Source organism: Carassius auratus, chromosome 18, assembly GCF_003368295.1.
Source record: "Carassius auratus strain Wakin chromosome 18, ASM336829v1, whole genome shotgun sequence".
NCBI lineage: Eukaryota > Metazoa > Chordata > Actinopteri > Cypriniformes > Cyprinidae > Carassius > Carassius auratus.
Window position 1 is genome coordinate 21,167,312 of NC_039260.1, and position 17,840 is coordinate 21,185,151.

The following is a 17,840-nucleotide window of genomic DNA, read 5'->3' on the forward strand; positions in this document are numbered from 1 at the left end:
ATGTGAGCACACACCCGGAGCAGTGGGCAGCCATTTATGCTGCGGCGCCGGGGGAGCAGTTGGGGGTTCGATGCCTTGCTCAAGGGCACCTAAGTCGTGGTATTGAAGGTGGAGAGAGAACTGTACATGCACTCCCCCCACCCACAATTCCATCCAGCCCGAGACTAGAACCCACAACCCTTCGATTGGGAGTCCAACCCTCTAACTATTAGGCCACGACTTCCCCCAAGAATGCACCAAGAATGCACCAAGAATGATACACATTTATAAACAAAATCGGTTTAGTAAATGATTCAATGACTAAATGTTTCATTAAGCCCCTTTTATTCATGTGTAAACAAACCAGTGAACATTTCAAGGTGTCATATGATTCGATTTCCATTTTTCTTTTCTCTTTGGAGTGCTACAAGCTCTTGGTGCATAATGAAGATCTGTAAAGTTGCAAACACTAAAGTCTCAAATCAAAAGAGATATTCTTTATAAAAGTTAACAGTCGACCACACCCGCTAAAACGGCTCGTTTAAACGATCCCACATCTCTACATCACGATGTGGGAAGATTTGCATAATGCCCCTTCTGCGGCACAAAGACTGTTTCTATAAAGTGGGGCGGTTCAAACTTTGTAAGGACAGTCTGGTGCTTCTGACTCACAGCCGGTAAGTACGTTTACATATTTAAAGAATGTGCCACTGATGATTGAAACGTGAGTTTGAGCAGTGTAGAGCAGCGCTTGTTTGTCGTTTCTCTGATCACAAATGCAATACACAACGCACTTTGTAAAAAGACAGTATAAGTCATTATAATCAGTAAATATGTCCCCACTGGATGCAACAAATGCCTTGTTTGTAATGGGTTTTATTGGTTTTATCTTGTCACGACCATGTTCTGTTTTTTTGAACCTTAAACCACTTAAACAGACTGCATTACACCAAATAATGTTCTTTTTAGCAACATCATATGATCCCTTTTAATGATCCCTTTTAATGACTCACTCCCTCACGTAATGATGTAACGCACACTAATGAGAAAAGGGATCGTATTCATTTTATAAACCATTATGTGACAAAACTGCTATGAAAATGTACTAAAGAGCTTTAAAATGAAACCAGTTTTCAGACACCAAAAGATGATCATTAATAAATGAAGTACTCACTCAAAATTCTCATTTAATAGGAAATTTATTTTCACATGTCAGCAAAAACATAGTAGTGTGTAACACAGCTACACCTGAAAAGCGGAAAACGAATCCAATGCTGTCGGCACAGTATTCGTTCTGAACTCGCACAGTCACCAAATAAGGAACTTCCTTTAGGTTGTACACGATGTGCATATGACATATGAGCACAATATTTCCTTCTGTGAAAAATACATCTATCTGTGAGATAAAATAAATGTTTTGAGCAAAAAAAAAAAAGAGACAAGAGTATAAAGAGATTTTTACCTCAGGAAAAAATGCTTTTTATTACAACATAATATCAGAAAAGCGTTATTAGAATTGCACCAACTCTGTTTTAACCAACAGAGTTTGAAAAGCACATCGGCTAAGTGTTCTAGATTACATCATGAGATTCCTCTGACAAACAAAACATAACCTATATAAATTTGGCATTCAGATGTTTTACATGTATATCAATGTGTAATTTTATTTTTATAATCACCTAGCCCTCCAAACCATAATCACAGACTGATATTATTCTCTTGAACCAAAGGTTCTGGTTCTCAGCAAGACACGTGTATCACATAACAGATCAATCCTGGTCCTTATTGATAAGAGGAAAGAACGCAGACCTTGATTGGGTACAGACAACACTCAACTACAGCTAAAGCGGCTTTCATGTAAAACCACAGTCCACTGTCTCTGTGCATGACAGAAAAAGGCAGCCGTTTGGTCTATTTCTTTCCATTTGTCTCTTGGTACTGAAGTCTGTCCTCAACAGTGCAGGTTCATCAGGTTTATGCATGCTCATTCCCATATATGCTTCTCTATCAGCAGAATCTAGGCTTCTGTTCAAAGGCAGGCCTGCTGCACCTGTGTCAGAAGCTCCCCGAAGCGATCGAACAGGCCCTCGACCCATGTCCTGTTGCCCATGCATGTCTGAACCGTCTCCTCCTGCCCCAGATCTTTACCTCGCGACTTCAACAACCGAATCTGATGAGCGAGAAACACACTGACGAAACATAGTACAACCGTACTGTAAACACAAACTACATTTTTACATTTTCTAATGAGAGAAATGAACTTTCTAGGGTGTCCTGTGTTTGTTATTCGATAGTAGCAATCAGATTCAAACCCGAATCTCCCATATGAGCACCACAGCTGGACGTGAAGGAACGTTAGTTGATGAAAGGCTTATAATTAATTAATTCAAATGTAAAATTACAAATAAATAAATTGGGCAGCACAATTAATTGATACGATTCAGAAAATGCAGTAAACTTTAGTGCGATTATAAAATAAAAAACGAATTAAGAGTAATATATTATTGTATATAAGTGTTGGGTTCACTTACATTTAAATAATTTCAAACATTTCCGTGGACAGAAAAATTTCACCAACATTCGGCAAAAATAAAAGTTTGAAAATTTAACAATGATAACAGCTCAAGTGCTGAAGGTTATAATTTTTTACTATTTTTTTTATTTGCAGTACAACTGTAATTAAAACCAGTACTATATTTGTCTTTAATTTGTCTTTTTTTTATTACAGTTAAGTAATAATAAGTAATAAGTAATAATAAAACTAATGAAGACCCTAAAAGAGGTCTTCTGTTTTGTTGTTTTCAGCAGAAGCAATATGAGATGAAATGTTCACATGACAAACTAATTGCAAAATAATATGAAAGATTGAAGAAATAATAAAATAAACTACATTTAATCTGTTTACCATTGGACCATTAAACAACAGAGAACAGTGAATATGCAAATGTGTTGTTTTTTTTGTGAAATATTAATTTAAAATCTCAGGGAGTGCTTCAAGTCATTATTTCACGCACTAGGCAAACGCTTGGGTCTTATCTTGACTACGCAAACAGCGTGAGGTGGAGGATTTTACCACTGAGGATAAAACCAGACACGTCAGAGCTGACACTGATATGAGCAATGCTAGTCAAAACAAGATGCTTTCAAAGATTCCTAGAGCTCGTCTTCAAGGACTAGTAGATTGGTTATCCATCCAAAAGCTCATTCACACACACACACACACACACACACACACACACTAATGCCTCACCTCCTCCATACACATCAGATATGTGTGATACTTGTAGTGTTGTAGAGAGTGATACAGGGAAAACCACTTTGTTTTCTGCTGATCCACTGTGTATTCCTGATAAGAGTGGAAAATGAATAAATAAAGACTTTAACTGTATATCTAGAGTACAGCGACCTAAAAGCTAGTATGGTATACCTCCTAGTGGTCAAACATTTGAACTAGCTGATATCTGGTGTTAGAAACACTGCAGTACTCACCAGAGGAAGTTTGCAGGGTGATTTTGAGGGCTTCATGGTTTTCCTGTTGTAAGCCCTCCCACTTAACCTCACTTTAAAAACGGGAGTCTCACAGTCTGTTTTCAGCTCGGTCACCACGGACAGCTCAGGGAAACTGTCTAATGCATTCTGACGGACAAAATAACGTGCATTAAAAACACTTCCTGAAATCAACAGTGACTGTGTTTACATGCACAGTCTTGTTTTCATCAAGTTTGAATGTACAGTACACATTTCTATGTAAGCCTACAAAAATGTTTGTGCATCAAATGTATTTTTAACAAAGTTTGTGTGCATGCTTTCTTTCACTGGTTGTGTCAGAGAAAATGATCAACTAACTAGCAGGACTGAGTGTGTATTTGACGTTTTAAAATTTCTAGTAAGGATTTCAAAGTACATATTTTCAAAACCAACAGCTTGTTGGTCTTAATTACTCGTCAGCTAGTTGGTTTACCTAAAAATGAAAATCTGCTGAAAATGTACACCCTCTCAGGCCATCCAAGAAGCAGAAGAGTTTGTTTCTTCATCAGATTTGGAGACATTCTGCATTGCATCATTACTCACCAATGGATGCCCTGCAGTGAATGGGTGCCGTCAGAAAGAGAGTCCTCAAAGCTGATCAAAACATCTCAATAATCCACAAGATTCCAGTCTATCAATTAACAGTCTTGTGAAATGAAAAGCTGCATGTTTGTATGAGACAAATCCATCATTTTAACTTTGAACTGTTGCTTCTGATAAAAATGTATGAACGGGAGAACATATCATTATGGATTGAGGACAATATTAAAGGTGAAAGCAACAGTTTTAAGTTAAAACGTCTTGATGTATTTGCTTCTTACAAACAGTTTACAATCATTAACTGATGGATTGGAGTGGTGTGGATTACTTGTGGATTATTGTGATGCTTTTATCAGCTGTTTGGACTCTTATTCTGACGGCACCCATTCACTGCAGAGCATCCGTTGATGAACAAGTGATGGAATGCTGAAATTCAGAAAATCTGTTCCGATGAAGAAACAAACTCATGTACATCTCGGATGGACTGAGGTTAAGTTAATATTTTCCTTTAATTCAACCCGAACAATACAAAAGTTTTATTCTGACTGAGCTATTAGTCAGCGTGTTAAATGTGATTATTATTGTGAACAGAAGCAGGTCTGTGATACAGTGATGGCGAAATGGAAAATGGTGCCTCGTGACTCACTTTGAAGATCTGACCCATGCGCAGTTTGGGCAGCAGCCTGCGCCTGTTGTCTGTGATCATTCCCTCCACCCTCTTCATGTGAGGAAGCAGCAGCTCGTCTGAACGCAGGAGCAGAGCAGACACACAGGTCAGCTTCACCACCAGCCACTCATTAACACTCCCGTTACAAATCAGACCGTTTGATCCCTGACTTCTCACCGTTCTCTCGCTCTAGTGCGTTCATGACGTCCGCGTCCAGGGCTAAGCTGATCAGCAGCTCTACGAAGCTCTTAAAGGTCTCCTTCATCGTTCTGGTGTTCAGGAAACGTGAGGCGAACGGAACCGGAGGCGTAAACTCTAAGATAAGGATTTATGGGATTGGACAAAGGATGAGTGTAGAACAATAGCAACACACTCATGAGAAATGATGGTGCAACCAGACAAGTGTTATTCAGTATTATTTATATACTATTGTACTTTCAGTTTCCATTTTTAGTTAATTTTTTTGTCAATTTGTTATGTGCTTTAGTCTTTATTAGTTTTTGTCAATTATTTTTTAGGTTTAATTTATTTATATTTATCTTTTCTTTTTCTTTTAATTTGTGCTTCAACTACATTTTTCATCTTATATATATATATAAATATATATATATATATATATATATATATATATATATATATATATATATATATATAGCACAAATGACTGTATAAAACTTCTAAACTTTTATATTAATTAATAAAAATGTTTTAATAGTTTTAGCTAATGATAACCCTGAACCAGATAGACATTCGAAAATATGGAATAAGAAAATATTAGCCACTACAGCCTGAAATATTCAAAACAATTCTAATTTGAAGATGCACAAAGAAAATAAATAAATACATACATTTGAGATTTGTATGATGCTAGAACTAAATGTATGGTTATTTTAAAATAGTAGAATTTTCTATGCATTTCATAAAATTCTTGGTACACACAACTAGTGCTATAACATTAACTAGACATATTGTAATTTATATTTAATTATATTTATTGACATTTTAGATCACACTTTGCAAAATATATTTTTGCTTTGTTCTTGTTGCATTGACGCAGCTTTATCCAGCAGCTGTCCTTAGTCTGTGGAGTTTATGTGCTTCACATCAGTCAATCCTTCAGTGAACTAACTGGATCACTTTTCCCCATCACTGATGTTCACAGATCCACATTTGAACACAACAAGGTCATACTTCCCCTGCTGTCACGTGTCTCACCGTCATCCTCGCTCACAGCCTCCGGTGAGGAGTCGGAGGGAGATGTCGTGAACTCCTCTTTCCATTTCTTTCTCTTTTTAGGCGGCGGTTCAGCCTTGGCTTTGAGCTGCTTGTGTCTGGGTTTGGACAGAGCTCTCTGTTGTGATGTTTTCGGCGTGGGAGAGTCCGACACAGACGCCGCAGTGAATCGTTGGGCCAGAAGAGCTTTGGTCTGAGATCCTCTGGGAACAACAAATAAATAAATGAATGTTATTTATGGAGTATAACATGCAGATCATCAATAGCGTAGTCAACAAGGGAGCGGTTCTGATGGAAAGTGAAATACTGTGAAGTTCGTGCTAGCTGTTTGGAGCAGAGTAATGTGTGGGATCAGTCTGATGTTGAAGATTTCAAACACACTGGCAGGAGATTGATGTTCCATGGAAAAATATTTGGCTGGGTGGGATTGCACAATAGAGGGCTGTGGCTCAGCTTGACATTTTAGTAAAGAATAGCAAAAACTCATCTGCATGTGGTTCAGTTTTACATTTAGGTGAACACCACCTCATACGAGTATGTTGCTGCGATTATGAACTTGAGCGCATTATTTAGATTGAAGTATTGTAGTTACATCAGGTAAAGTTTAATCGCAAAATTGCCAAAGTCTCATTATGATCGCATTAAGAGAGTGCGTGTGAACGGACTGAATGCGTTCTTGCAGGGGAGGAGCTTAAGTGACTAAATGATTGGAAAAAACCTGCATATATCACCAGAGAGAAGTCTGACGTTTACAGATCCAGTAATTACATTTTCATTACACATTACAAGGACAAGAAATGTTAAAAATGAAAGTGCATGGATGAACTATTGAAAGTAAGATCTGTAATGCACATTTAGAAAACAGTTGAGGTGGATTTTCATCTCAGGGTGACTTTAAGTCATATTGGTAATGACATTTCACTGCAAGTACAAGCATTTTCTTCATTAGCTAAATTAATACTAATGTAGTAAGACACATACGGTCTGTACCTCACTGAATGCATGGGCTTGCATCGTGGTTTCCTGCTGCAGACTCGAACATACTCCCGCTTGTTGACAGTGTCGAGAAATTTGACATGTACTCTCCTGTACATGGACTTAGCATCACCAAAGTACCCCAAATACTGTAAAAGAGAATAAGACACTGCCTGTTGTTCATGGCGTTTTAAGATATCCATTGGAAACACACTATGATGTCACATTAACTACTGTTATGTATTGGCACTTACACTGTTGGTGGCAAAGAAGACTCGCTTCCTGTCCCTGAGCTCCGGTACGAACTTCTGTAGCAGGGCTTTCTGCACCTTCCAGATGGCTGGAGGTTCGACCCCTGCCTTCAATGTGATCTACACACAAAAACACAACACATCAAAGGTTTAAGCCAGTGCTGTAAAACGATTAATCGCAATTAATGGCATCCAAAATAAAAGACAGTCTGCCCTATGTCTCAGATAACTGACAGGAGGTGAAAAACGTCAATACCCGCTCAGCCACAAATGATCACATAACAATGATCCATGGTCACATAATGTAATTTCAACAATTGAGACTCAACATGAATTCATTTTATGAATTATTGGTCACACTTTATTTTAGGTACCAATTCACTATTGACTACAACTCTTGCCTCAATAAATGCCTAATTTGCTGTTCATTAATAGTCAATAAGGTAGATGTTAAGTTGAGTTATTACACGGCTCTGTGGAATACTTGATTCTGATTGGTCAGTCGTGACATTCTGAGGTATGTTATTCCTGGATAACAACCGGTAAAAGCTAATAACACAGGCTCATCCAGGTAACAGCAGTTGGCGCTGTACTCTTGCTCGAACTATTATTTCTTGGTGGAAGCTATGTGTTTGTTTAGCTAATAAAATATTAAAAATCAATTAAAAAAGGTGTACAATTATTTAATTATGCCGTCCTGGTATCGCAGACTCACTCTTGTTTCATATAAACACAGGCCCTGCCATTTTGCTAAATTTTTTTTGTATGCTGTAATGGATTATAAGATAACTAACAAACTGGTAAGATTTTAAAACATTTTTGTCTTAAATCTTTTATTTCCTTAAATATGTATGTGGGGAAATGTATAATACGTGGTTTGCCTACACTGTTTCCCCTTAAATTACCGTCTAGTTTGAACTTGCCTCTTGCTCACAACTGCTATCTTCGTGGAAGCTTTCGTTCAGATATTTCAACTCAAATTAATATTTTCTGTCTAATTATTTACTTATGTGGCAAGTAGCCATCTAATAAGTGGGATAATGTACATCCAGCCGGTTGTTATTGCAGAATACCCCCCTTCAGGGTAGGGGTGCACGATAAATATCGGCCGATAATGCTGATAATAAACGTGGATTGCGCAGCTTGTCAGTTAACAACGGCTCTGTGTAGTAACAGCTGCACTATGTAAAATCACGTACCGGATGGTATTTACCGCTGATTAGAGAACCGGCTTTACTGACGAGATGCGCATAAATTATCGGCCAATTTTTATCGTGCACCCCTACTTCAGGATGACACAAGACTCCTCCGCTCCGGATCAGCCTGTCAGGGGTTATCCCTTACATATAAGGTGTGATTAAGGCATATAAAATATTGCTATGCAGAACAAGGCATTAATATGTGCTTTATAAGTACTAATAAACAGTCAATGTGCTAGTCATATATGCACGCTAAAAAGCGTAACTAGATGGCATATTTAATTAGACTGGATCATCCAAGTGGTTGTTCCATATCAGAATTGTTTAAAAATGCATGTTGTTGACTTGAAATGTTGCCTTAAACAGGTTAATAAAAGTCCCAGCATACCTCCAGCCGTTCAATATCCTCATTCCTTACGACAAACTCGTCACGCTCCCGGTACATGCCCTCCGCTCCACTATCTGACAGCTCCTCATCCATCAGGCCCTCGATAGCAACTGAGTTCAGTTGAACAGCTAGCTTGTCTGGAGGCACATCCTTTAGTAACTCCTCCGCAGACATCTTCTGTACAACCGCCTGTTGGTCCTGTGGCTTGGCATCAGTAGGCTGTGTGCTGGAGGTCTGAAGTTGCTTTGTATTGTCACCTGATGTTTTATGTTGAAACAGGAGAAGATGAACTAGGGTTATCATAAAACCAAAATGTCACTGATTTACAAAATCAAATATTAAGCAACATGCCTTTTCCAGTTTTTACAGTTCTTGAAGCTTTTCTACATATTATAATATGATGATTTAGACATGTTCATAATGAATCATGAAAGAAAAGGTCAACATAAAGGGAGCTTCCATACCCAACTTCTGCTTTTTGTCTGAGGGCTCGTCTAAAGATGACAGTGCAGAGGTGATGCTCTTTTGAAGATCTTGGTTTTTCCCCACTGAATCGTCTTCATCGGAGGAAAATGACGGCAGTGTTTCCAGGTTCCTCTGGAGCTCTTCATCAAGTCGTTTTGTAGAAATGACACTTTGAGGATCTGGAGATATCAATGGGGTTGAAGGAGGGGGAGGTTTAAAAGGAATAAGTAATGGATTAGGAGGTCTCTTGGAGGCTGAAGGCTTTCTGGTGCGATTGGGCGACCGTATCGGTGGAGATGATAGGTTTTGTCTGGATCCAGATTTAAGAAAGTCCAGGAAGGAGCCCAAGAATCCAGTTTTAACCTCTGGCTGTTTTTCTTCAACCTCTCGTAACTTCTGACGCATTCTCTCCTGCTGCTGGTAGCTTTCATTTGAGACGTCCGAGGTGGAAGTTGAACTTGCCTCACTGGTGCGTGAATTCTGACGCTTAACTTGTGTGCTTTTCTTCTGAGATTTGGGTTGACCATTTTCATCTTCAACAGATTGCTTTGAAGAACCCTTTGATCTGGGTCGTTTTTTTGGAAGGCCATCTGTAGGATGTCCACTTGGATTATCATCGGTTTTAAAGCTGTTCAATCCCTTCGTCTGGCTTATATTATTTGATGTCTTTTCAGTATTTTGATTTCCTGGCTGACTTTGCTCCTGGCCAGACAACTGAAAGTCAGAGGAGGTCGTATTACTAATAACTTGTCCATTAGCATTCAAAACAGAGCCATGGCTAGAGTTTACAAAATGTCCTTTGGGTGAGACATTATTTTTCTCATTAATGTTTGCTACTTTGTCAGATATTTCTTGTGCAGAGTTGTTTCTCATGTCAGGTTGGTTATTAGAGTTTGAGAGCGTAAACACTTGGTGTCCCTCCGTTTCATCTTTGGAGTATGTCGTTTGAGCACCAATTATAGTCATGGCTTGCGAATTAGTGATTATCATATGCTGAGATGGGAAACTATCGAGTCTGTTCTCAGCTGATTGAAAATTGCACTTGGAAACTACAGGGTTGGCTACCAATGACAAGTTGGCATCCGATGACGTGGATTTGACAAAGTCCTGTGGTGTGACGCCACAGGCGGCTGCGGTAGCAGCAAGGATGTCATCCACATTTGACAGGATGTTCCTGTCATCTGCCAACAGCATCGAGTCAGGAAAGCATACAGAACTGAGAGTAAAGTTCTGCTTTGCGTCATGAGGATTTAACTGGTTGAAGTTGTCTTTTTGTGTTGGGTCCTGTTTACTGGACTCTGTTGAGTTGGGCACTTGGTGAGAGACAACTTGCTGGTTCTGACGCCCATTAACTGTCAAATTAACAGTGTCGCTGTTCATTTGGAGATACTGGACTGGTACGGACTGCATGTACATAGTCTGCTTGGTCTGATTCTGGCCTGAGGTGAGTACAGGCTGTTGCAGAACAATCATGTGAGCGGGATCAAGGAGAAATTGGGCACTGGGAACTCTAATGAACTGTGTTTGGTCCTCAGACAGGTGTCTGGGATCTGTCGGTTGAACTCTGATAATCTGACCCTGAAGGTTCTGCTGCTGAGAACTGGAGCCTTTCAGAAGTAGAGTGTGCTGTTTCAGCTGGTCTGCACTCAAGGGTGCATGGGTGGAGTGCATCAACAAAGGGTTACTCTTGGCGTCGGAGGGAGTATTGGCACTGGTAGTGAGCTCCTTCGAGGTTTCCAAATGTGTAAGGATCTGCTCCTCTGTTCTGGAGTTACTACGAATTACACTTTGGGTGTTGTGCCTGTCTTCCATTTTCGAAACTACATAAACATCATCTTTTGTGCTGCTCTGTGCTCCGACTTCATTGGCTGAAAGGGTTTGAGAGGAGGTCAACATAGAGCCTTTCTGTAATGCCTGCACATCCTCAAGAGGAAGCTCTTCAGAGCCCTCTTTTGAGGAAAGAAACATTCGTTCATCTTGCTGATGTGGTTTTAACTCGACTGAGGGCTGGCTGTTTGGTAAGGCTTGGGTGTGAGTGGCAGGGGAGGAGCTTGATGACTGGACAGATGACAAGTACTTCTGCTGTAAAAGAGCGCTGTCTGTCTTGAAACCAGGTGGAGACTGCATTAAGATATAGTCTTGTCCTGGGTTAGTGGATGATAAACTTCTGGCACGACTGGGTGAGAAGGAAGGGATGGGGGTCAGGGATTGACTTGACACATAGTTCTGCGAAGGTATGCTTGCAGATACCAGCCCCTGGGTATAGAAACTAATGGTTGGCAGGCCCTGAGGGTGGCTGGAAGAATAACTTTGAGAAGGACTTCCCATGCAAAGAGTTTGCACCTGTGTCTCATACCCTTCCCTGTTACCTGCAGGCGGCAAATCCTGTGGCTGACTCGAGGAATAAATAAGAGACTGGCTCACAGATGTCTCAGCTTCAGATTGACTAGCAAATGATGGGAAAGTCTTGTAAATTGAAGGAAGCTTCTCAGGCAAGCTAGACGAGAAGGCTCGTGTTTGGCTGAGGTTGCTCAACAGGCTTTGACATGTGATATAAGAGTGCGAGGCACTAACGGAGACCAGGCCTGGAAGCTGCGTGGATGTGTACGGTTGTGACTGGCTAGCGATCACTGAGCTTTGTTTCTGGGCTGGGGAGGAGTAGCTCTGCGGCTGCATGCCTGGAGAGCTTGCCTGGGCTTGAGTGTCTGTGTTCTCACTGGGATGTTGAACTATTTTGGAAGAACCGTCTTTAACCTTTACTCCAGATGAGCTGCAAAACCCAGGGGAGGGGGCCGAAGAAACGTAGGCCTGAGTTTGCTGCAGTGCTGCCTGAGAAGCTGTCTTCTGTTGTGTGGTGCTGTTTAGGGGCGAAGGGTCGCCCACAGGACTGCAGGGTAAGGGTGTGTGCGGGGAAGGGTCCTGTTGATATGAAACATCACTCTCGTCATGCAGGTAACCCTGTAAGGAGTGCTGATCACCGCTAGCCAGCTGCTCCTGAACTGGCTGGGTGCTAGAAGGCCGCTGGTGGTGCTTGATCACACTACATTCACGCTGAAGTGCTCGTTCAATGGAGCCTGAGAAAATCGGGCCACCGTAAGGCTGAGGGGCTTGCTGGGTGCTGCCCAAGGATGCGGACAGCAGGCTGAACTGAGGCTGGAGGAGGTGAGGGGCTGACTCTTGTGCTGAGCGATAGGTGGAGGACTGGGGTGGCAAGCCAGCCCCTAGAGACGTACCACCAAAAGCAAGTGCAGTTGGCACAGTGTACTGGGGGGATTTGAGCTGCAGCAGAGGGTCGTTAGGGGATAGCAGACCATTTGAAGAGCTGAAAGTGCTGTCCTGAACTGCAGATGCTGATGTAGTGGTGAAACTTCTGCTAGGAAAGGCACTAGGGTGCTGGTAGGATGTGAGCGCAGAAGGCGTCGGGAACGTTCCTGAAGGATGCAGGGCTCCGGTGAGATATAGTTCTGTTGAAGAGTTTGCACCTACAGCAGAAAAAATTTAGGTTTGACATACTGCAAGTGGCATTTAAATTGCACGTCATCTCGAAACCAATTTTCTATTGCATTAAAATGTCACTTTCTGATGCCACGACAATTAAGGGGCTCATATAATGAGGAAGAGTTAATTGTGCCATTTAAACCATAACTTTCCCATTTAAACCCAAACAATCCATCTATTGAAATTCTAAAGCTCCAAAAATGTCTCATTCTGTACCTATTCATTCAGCTGTTTCAGTGTTTGGAAACATGGCGAATTACAGTGAGATGAAAATGAGAACACAGGATTGATGATATTATTATTAAACACCAGAAGATCTAATGCAAAGAGTTAGAGAAAATAACAAACCCGATTCTTTCTATCGGACTATAACAGTTTTAGTGATGCATTTCAGTCAGAATGGTTTTGTGAACTTGTCACGCTGTAATGCAAAGTTTGTTATTAGAGGATGAAACAGTGCAAACTACAATGGACACAACAACAAAACTGCAACCTATGTGATAATGCAGCAATGTGCTTAATTAATTTCACATGCAATAAAGGAGTTTATGAAAGAGCCTTAAAAAATAAAGGAGGGTGGAAAATGTTCATGAAATACTAAATGATGATCTATTAATACATGGGATATAGGGGAAACAAAACCAGATTTAATTTTTTTCCTTCCATCAGCTAGTTTATTTCATATAACCCTGGCAATTATCGCTGATAAGATGGTGCAGAAAAAAACATCAGTGGTTTCTCTAAATAACAGACCTAATGTATATTTACCAGTTTGCCAGGATGGACTTCTAAATGAAGGGAGAAGAGTCGAGCCAGCAGGTCCAGCCTGAAGGCTTCTAGATTCAATACCGGAGAGGAAATTCATGACCGATGATTCAGTAGTGTTGCTACTGGCTGTGCTGTGCTGATTTGAGTCAAACACTCCTAGCAGAGAGATATCAGACAACAGACTGTCAATGACTTTAAGCACTAGCTATACCTCGTTCCAGCCTGAATCTGTTGCTCACCTGTGGGATGGTGGGTGGTGGTGGTAAACGTAGGCTGGTGACTAGAGGCAAAGGTCTGCCGTTGGAGGAGCTCAGAGTCCAACTGTGTAGAACCATAACTAGAACTATAAAGCAAAAAAAAGTCACCTTTAGATATTTTTTGTACTTTTAAAAATCCAACACAAACTTGAGCTCACGCAAAGATCCTTAACATTCAGTTAGGATTAAATTTTCATACAGTATCTTCGCACATAACATTCTAGAAGTGTTTACGCCAAACATTTGCATAACTCTAAACTATTCTGTATAACAAAAACAAACTATTTCAGACATGACATAGCAGATATTACACAAGTTCCCTGTGATGCAGACTTGTTTGGTAGTAGAAGTGTATGTAATAGGCTAGTAATATTTGCATAGATTGGTTAGTTGTATGTGCATATTTATACAAGTTTTCTGTCATAACATATCAACATTTTAAATGTAATATGTAGGCTATACTTCATAGCCAATGAGAAAAATGAACTACAAAGACAATAGACAGATGTCAGAGGAAACATATGGAAACTATTTTAGTTGGTTAGTTTGTCTGTTATGATTTTAGCAATGCCACATCTCCTGCACTATATATTTTTTCCAAATAAACATCTGTGTAAGTAAATGTCACAGCTGGGGAGATTCCTTTGGGTTTGTTTCCTGGCTGTTTTTGATGGTTTCAGTGTGGATGCATATTGTATAAACTAACAGAGTGAATATCCATCAGCTAGTAGCTTCTCTATTTCAGTTAGTAGCAGAGCCAACAAATTATTAAACTTTTAGTGACAGTGATCATTTTAATAAAATTATTATTATTATTTTTTTTAAACGCAGCCTGATTGCAACTACCAGTACAAAACAGACTAAAAGTCCCACTATGAATGCTGAACAACCTAATGAACCTCAACATACTGGAACTTAAATGTGTGTCCATTTGTTACGGTGTTATAAATTCTTTGTTTATTCCTTCTTATATATATATATATTTTTTTTTTTTTTCTTATGGTACATTACAAATTCTCATTCCTGCTCCCTAGCTATAAAAGTAAATTAACACGACTGATTTCTTCAATTTGGTGTCAATGTAAATTTCAACCAAAGCATTCAAAAACCCTAAGCTAAAATATGGGAACTCTGATTTTTGCAAATGAGTGAACAGAACTACCTGTGCAATTATTTGCATACTAATACAGTGTAATAAACTAACCATCCCTTGTTCGGACCGGCAAACCACCTGGTGCTTAAAACACACAATACTAGCAGGTTTATATAACATCATAACGAGCTGCATTATAAATGCATTCCTAATGCATTATAACACAGCTAATAAGACATCATAATCACAACAATAGTTACAATACACTACATTTTAATCTTTTAATAGTTTCCAGGCTGCAGTGTCATGTTATGCGTTATGACGTATTAGAAAGATTCAGGCATGAAAAATACAGATGACCACAATGTGCATTATTAGGACTTGTGAAAGGCCCTATGCAGTGCACACTTCATGGGAATTTCCAAAAATAATGTTGCCCAGCAATCCAAGTGGGTCAGTTATAACGTGTCTACCATAAGTCTGTTACCTGTCCACAATCAGACACATGCACTGTCTTAAAAGCTGTTGCACTTAAATGCAATGTTAATATGCTCTACTGAATAAATAATTCTAAATTACTACATTTGACATCGCTGCATGCTAAAAAACTGGCAATTTATGCATTTAAACACGATGCACTAATGCCACAAGTGTGGACCTTTAAGGAAAACCAGTGAAAGACTTAACTAAATGAGACACTTTGTGTAAAGTTGCAGACACGTGGCCCTTCTGCAACACTGATCGATCAATTGTTTACAAACCTCCTCGATGTCCGCAAAGACACTCTGACTGCTGAACAAGTTTATATATGCGCCAACAAGCTGACACAGTCCTTATCCAGCACTTTTGGATGATTCATAGGCAACACATACACCTACATGAATAAGAATGCATTAATGTTTAAGTGCAGTGCGGTTTTAAAGGTGATCAGTGATTTGAGTAGATGAGCAAACATCATCACGGTGTGTAACTACGCGAGAGACTGCAGCTATAAACGCATTAACTCCTTTAAAACTAGCTTTGCATGCGTCTTGACACTTTTAGGTGTGTGTGTATGTGTGTGTTTTTCGCTAGGCCTCCATCACCGGAGTTTTCTTCGGGAGGCGACCCGCCCTCTCGTACCTGGGTTTGTAGGCCCAGCCCGCGCTCTGCGCCGCCGCGCTGCCCGTCTCTGTGAAGCTGGGGCTCGGGTAATTCCTCTCCATCATCCGCCTTGGATCGGGAATGACGCGCGTCCCCCGATACAGCTACACATTCAACCGAGCGTGAGAAAATCACATATTCCTCAAACGCCGTGTGTCCTGCGGTGCTCCAGACGGATGATTTGTGCTGTGGTTCAGGGCGATACTAGCTGCTCGTGGCCCCAAAACAGAATCACACAGAGACAGAAGCGCTGCTGCCTCAAGTCCCCATATTGGCGTTTTCTCCCTAACATTAACTTCCGACAAACTTTAGATGTGCAAAGTTTTTTTTTGCTTTTCTCCCCCCTCCTCTGTCTCTTACTCGTTTGCTTTCTCTCTCTCTTCACACAAACACGAGCGCGCGCGCGCAGCATGCATCCCTGTGAAGACTTTTACTAAATTAATAAAATTATTATACCATCTCCCTCTCCATAATCTTAACCCAAAATACACATTTACAGTGTAATCATAAACCGTTATTATAATGAAAGACTTCTCCATTCGTTCTTATACAGGTTATTATTTCTTGGCCAATATATTAACTTTTTTTATTCTTCTGAGATGTAGAGAACTGTGAACCTCAGACATGCACGCAAACATCTTAATGCCATGGAATTAGCTAATAAAATATCAAATTAATTTTATATTTGTGTCTTAGAACTAACTTTTAAGACAGTTTCCTTCAAGTTCAGACAGGTTTTCTAATACAGTGGGTTTCATGCGGATTAGCAAATACAGTAAAAACTATATAATGCAGCATTTAGTTGTACATGAAACATCTATTCACAGGATGCATAAACAAGCTTATGAGGGTAGGGTATAAACAATAGTATGATTGTTTTTTATTTATTTTCTGAGACTGATGACTGATGGTTTGATGTGGTCCACAGTTTTTGTTCAATATTGAAGTGGTCTACAATCTGACAAAGTCTGAGAACCACAGACAACCACAAACCGTCACAATATTTTTGACTGTACCTGGTTAAGTGCATCATCTAGTCATTTCAAAACTAAACATCTTTGTCATGCTTGAAAAGTACACTTGTGCCATATCTCCTGTAAAATAAATGTTTGAAAATTTGTGTAATTGACATTCATATTTTTAAGTGTGGCTAAAGAGTATTATGCTCATCATTTACTTGATAAAAAACTGTAATTATTACAACTTTAAAGCAACTATTTTAGATCTGAATATATTGCAAAATGTATTATGTTTCTATATCAGAGCTGTATTTTTAGCATAATTACTCAAGTCTACAGTCACACGATCCTTCAGAAATCATTCTAATATGAGGATTAGCTGCTCAAGAAACATCAATGTCGAAGATGTTGCGTTTTAATATTTTTGTGAAACTGATACTCTACGATTCAAAAGTTTTGGGTAAAATGTATTTAAAAAAAAGAGAGAAAGAAATTAGTACTTACATGTAGTAAGCATGCCTGCTTGATCAAAAGTGACTGTAAAAACTGTTGTAATATTTCAAAACATTAATATTTTAAATAAATGCATCAAAGAATCTTGAAACATATCAAGATTGAAAACTACTGTACACACACTTGCTTGGGATTTTAAGTAAGACTTATGTAAGAGTAATACTTTATTTTAGTCTTAACTAACTAACTAGCATGCATATTACTAGAATATTAGCCATTTATTAGTAGTAATTAAGCAGATAATTAATACCTCATTCTACACGACCTTATTCTACATCCTTAATTCTACCCGAAAACCTAAATTTAACCACTACTTTACTTATTATTAATAAGAAGCACATTAGGAATTTACTGAAGGAAAAGTCATAGTTAATACTGAATAAG

At 39.5% G+C, this 17,840-nt stretch overlaps 1 protein-coding gene across 1 annotated transcript; it reads right to left on the minus strand.

Moving 5' to 3' along the window:
* Window positions 1-1,159: 1,159 nt before the first annotated feature.
* LOC113118658 (glutamine and serine-rich protein 1-like) lies at window positions 1,160-16,382 on the minus strand. The gene is made up of 13 exons (XM_026287993.1): window positions 15,964-16,382; window positions 13,731-13,834; window positions 13,492-13,647; window positions 9,225-12,707; window positions 8,761-9,017; window positions 7,177-7,293; window positions 6,938-7,071; window positions 5,930-6,150; window positions 4,892-5,029; window positions 4,694-4,791; window positions 3,469-3,615; window positions 3,230-3,325; window positions 1,160-2,149 (listed from the first exon to the last, which is right to left on the minus strand). Exons 1-13 carry the CDS (start codon window positions 16,047-16,049, stop codon window positions 2,009-2,011), a joined length of 5,178 nt encoding a protein of 1,725 aa, XP_026143778.1. The 5' UTR covers window positions 16,050-16,382; the 3' UTR covers window positions 1,160-2,008.
* Between the last annotated feature and the right edge of the window lie 1,458 nt (window positions 16,383-17,840).

What these genes read in the sequence shown, in the direction of transcription:
- LOC113118658 (XM_026287993.1), bottom strand. Translation starts at nt 16,049, where the DNA reads ATGATGGAGAGGAATTACCCGAGCCCCAGCTTCACAGAGACGGGCAGC. An exon ending in CACCACCCACCATCCCACAG is followed by an intron (nt 13,648 to 13,730) that starts GTGAGCAACAGA and finishes TCTCTCTGCTAG; the next exon opens with GAGTGTTTGACTCAAATCAG. An exon ending in AAGTCCATCCTGGCAAACTG is followed by an intron (nt 12,708 to 13,491) that starts GTAAATATACAT and finishes TTTCTGCTGTAG; the next exon opens with GTGCAAACTCTTCAACAGAA.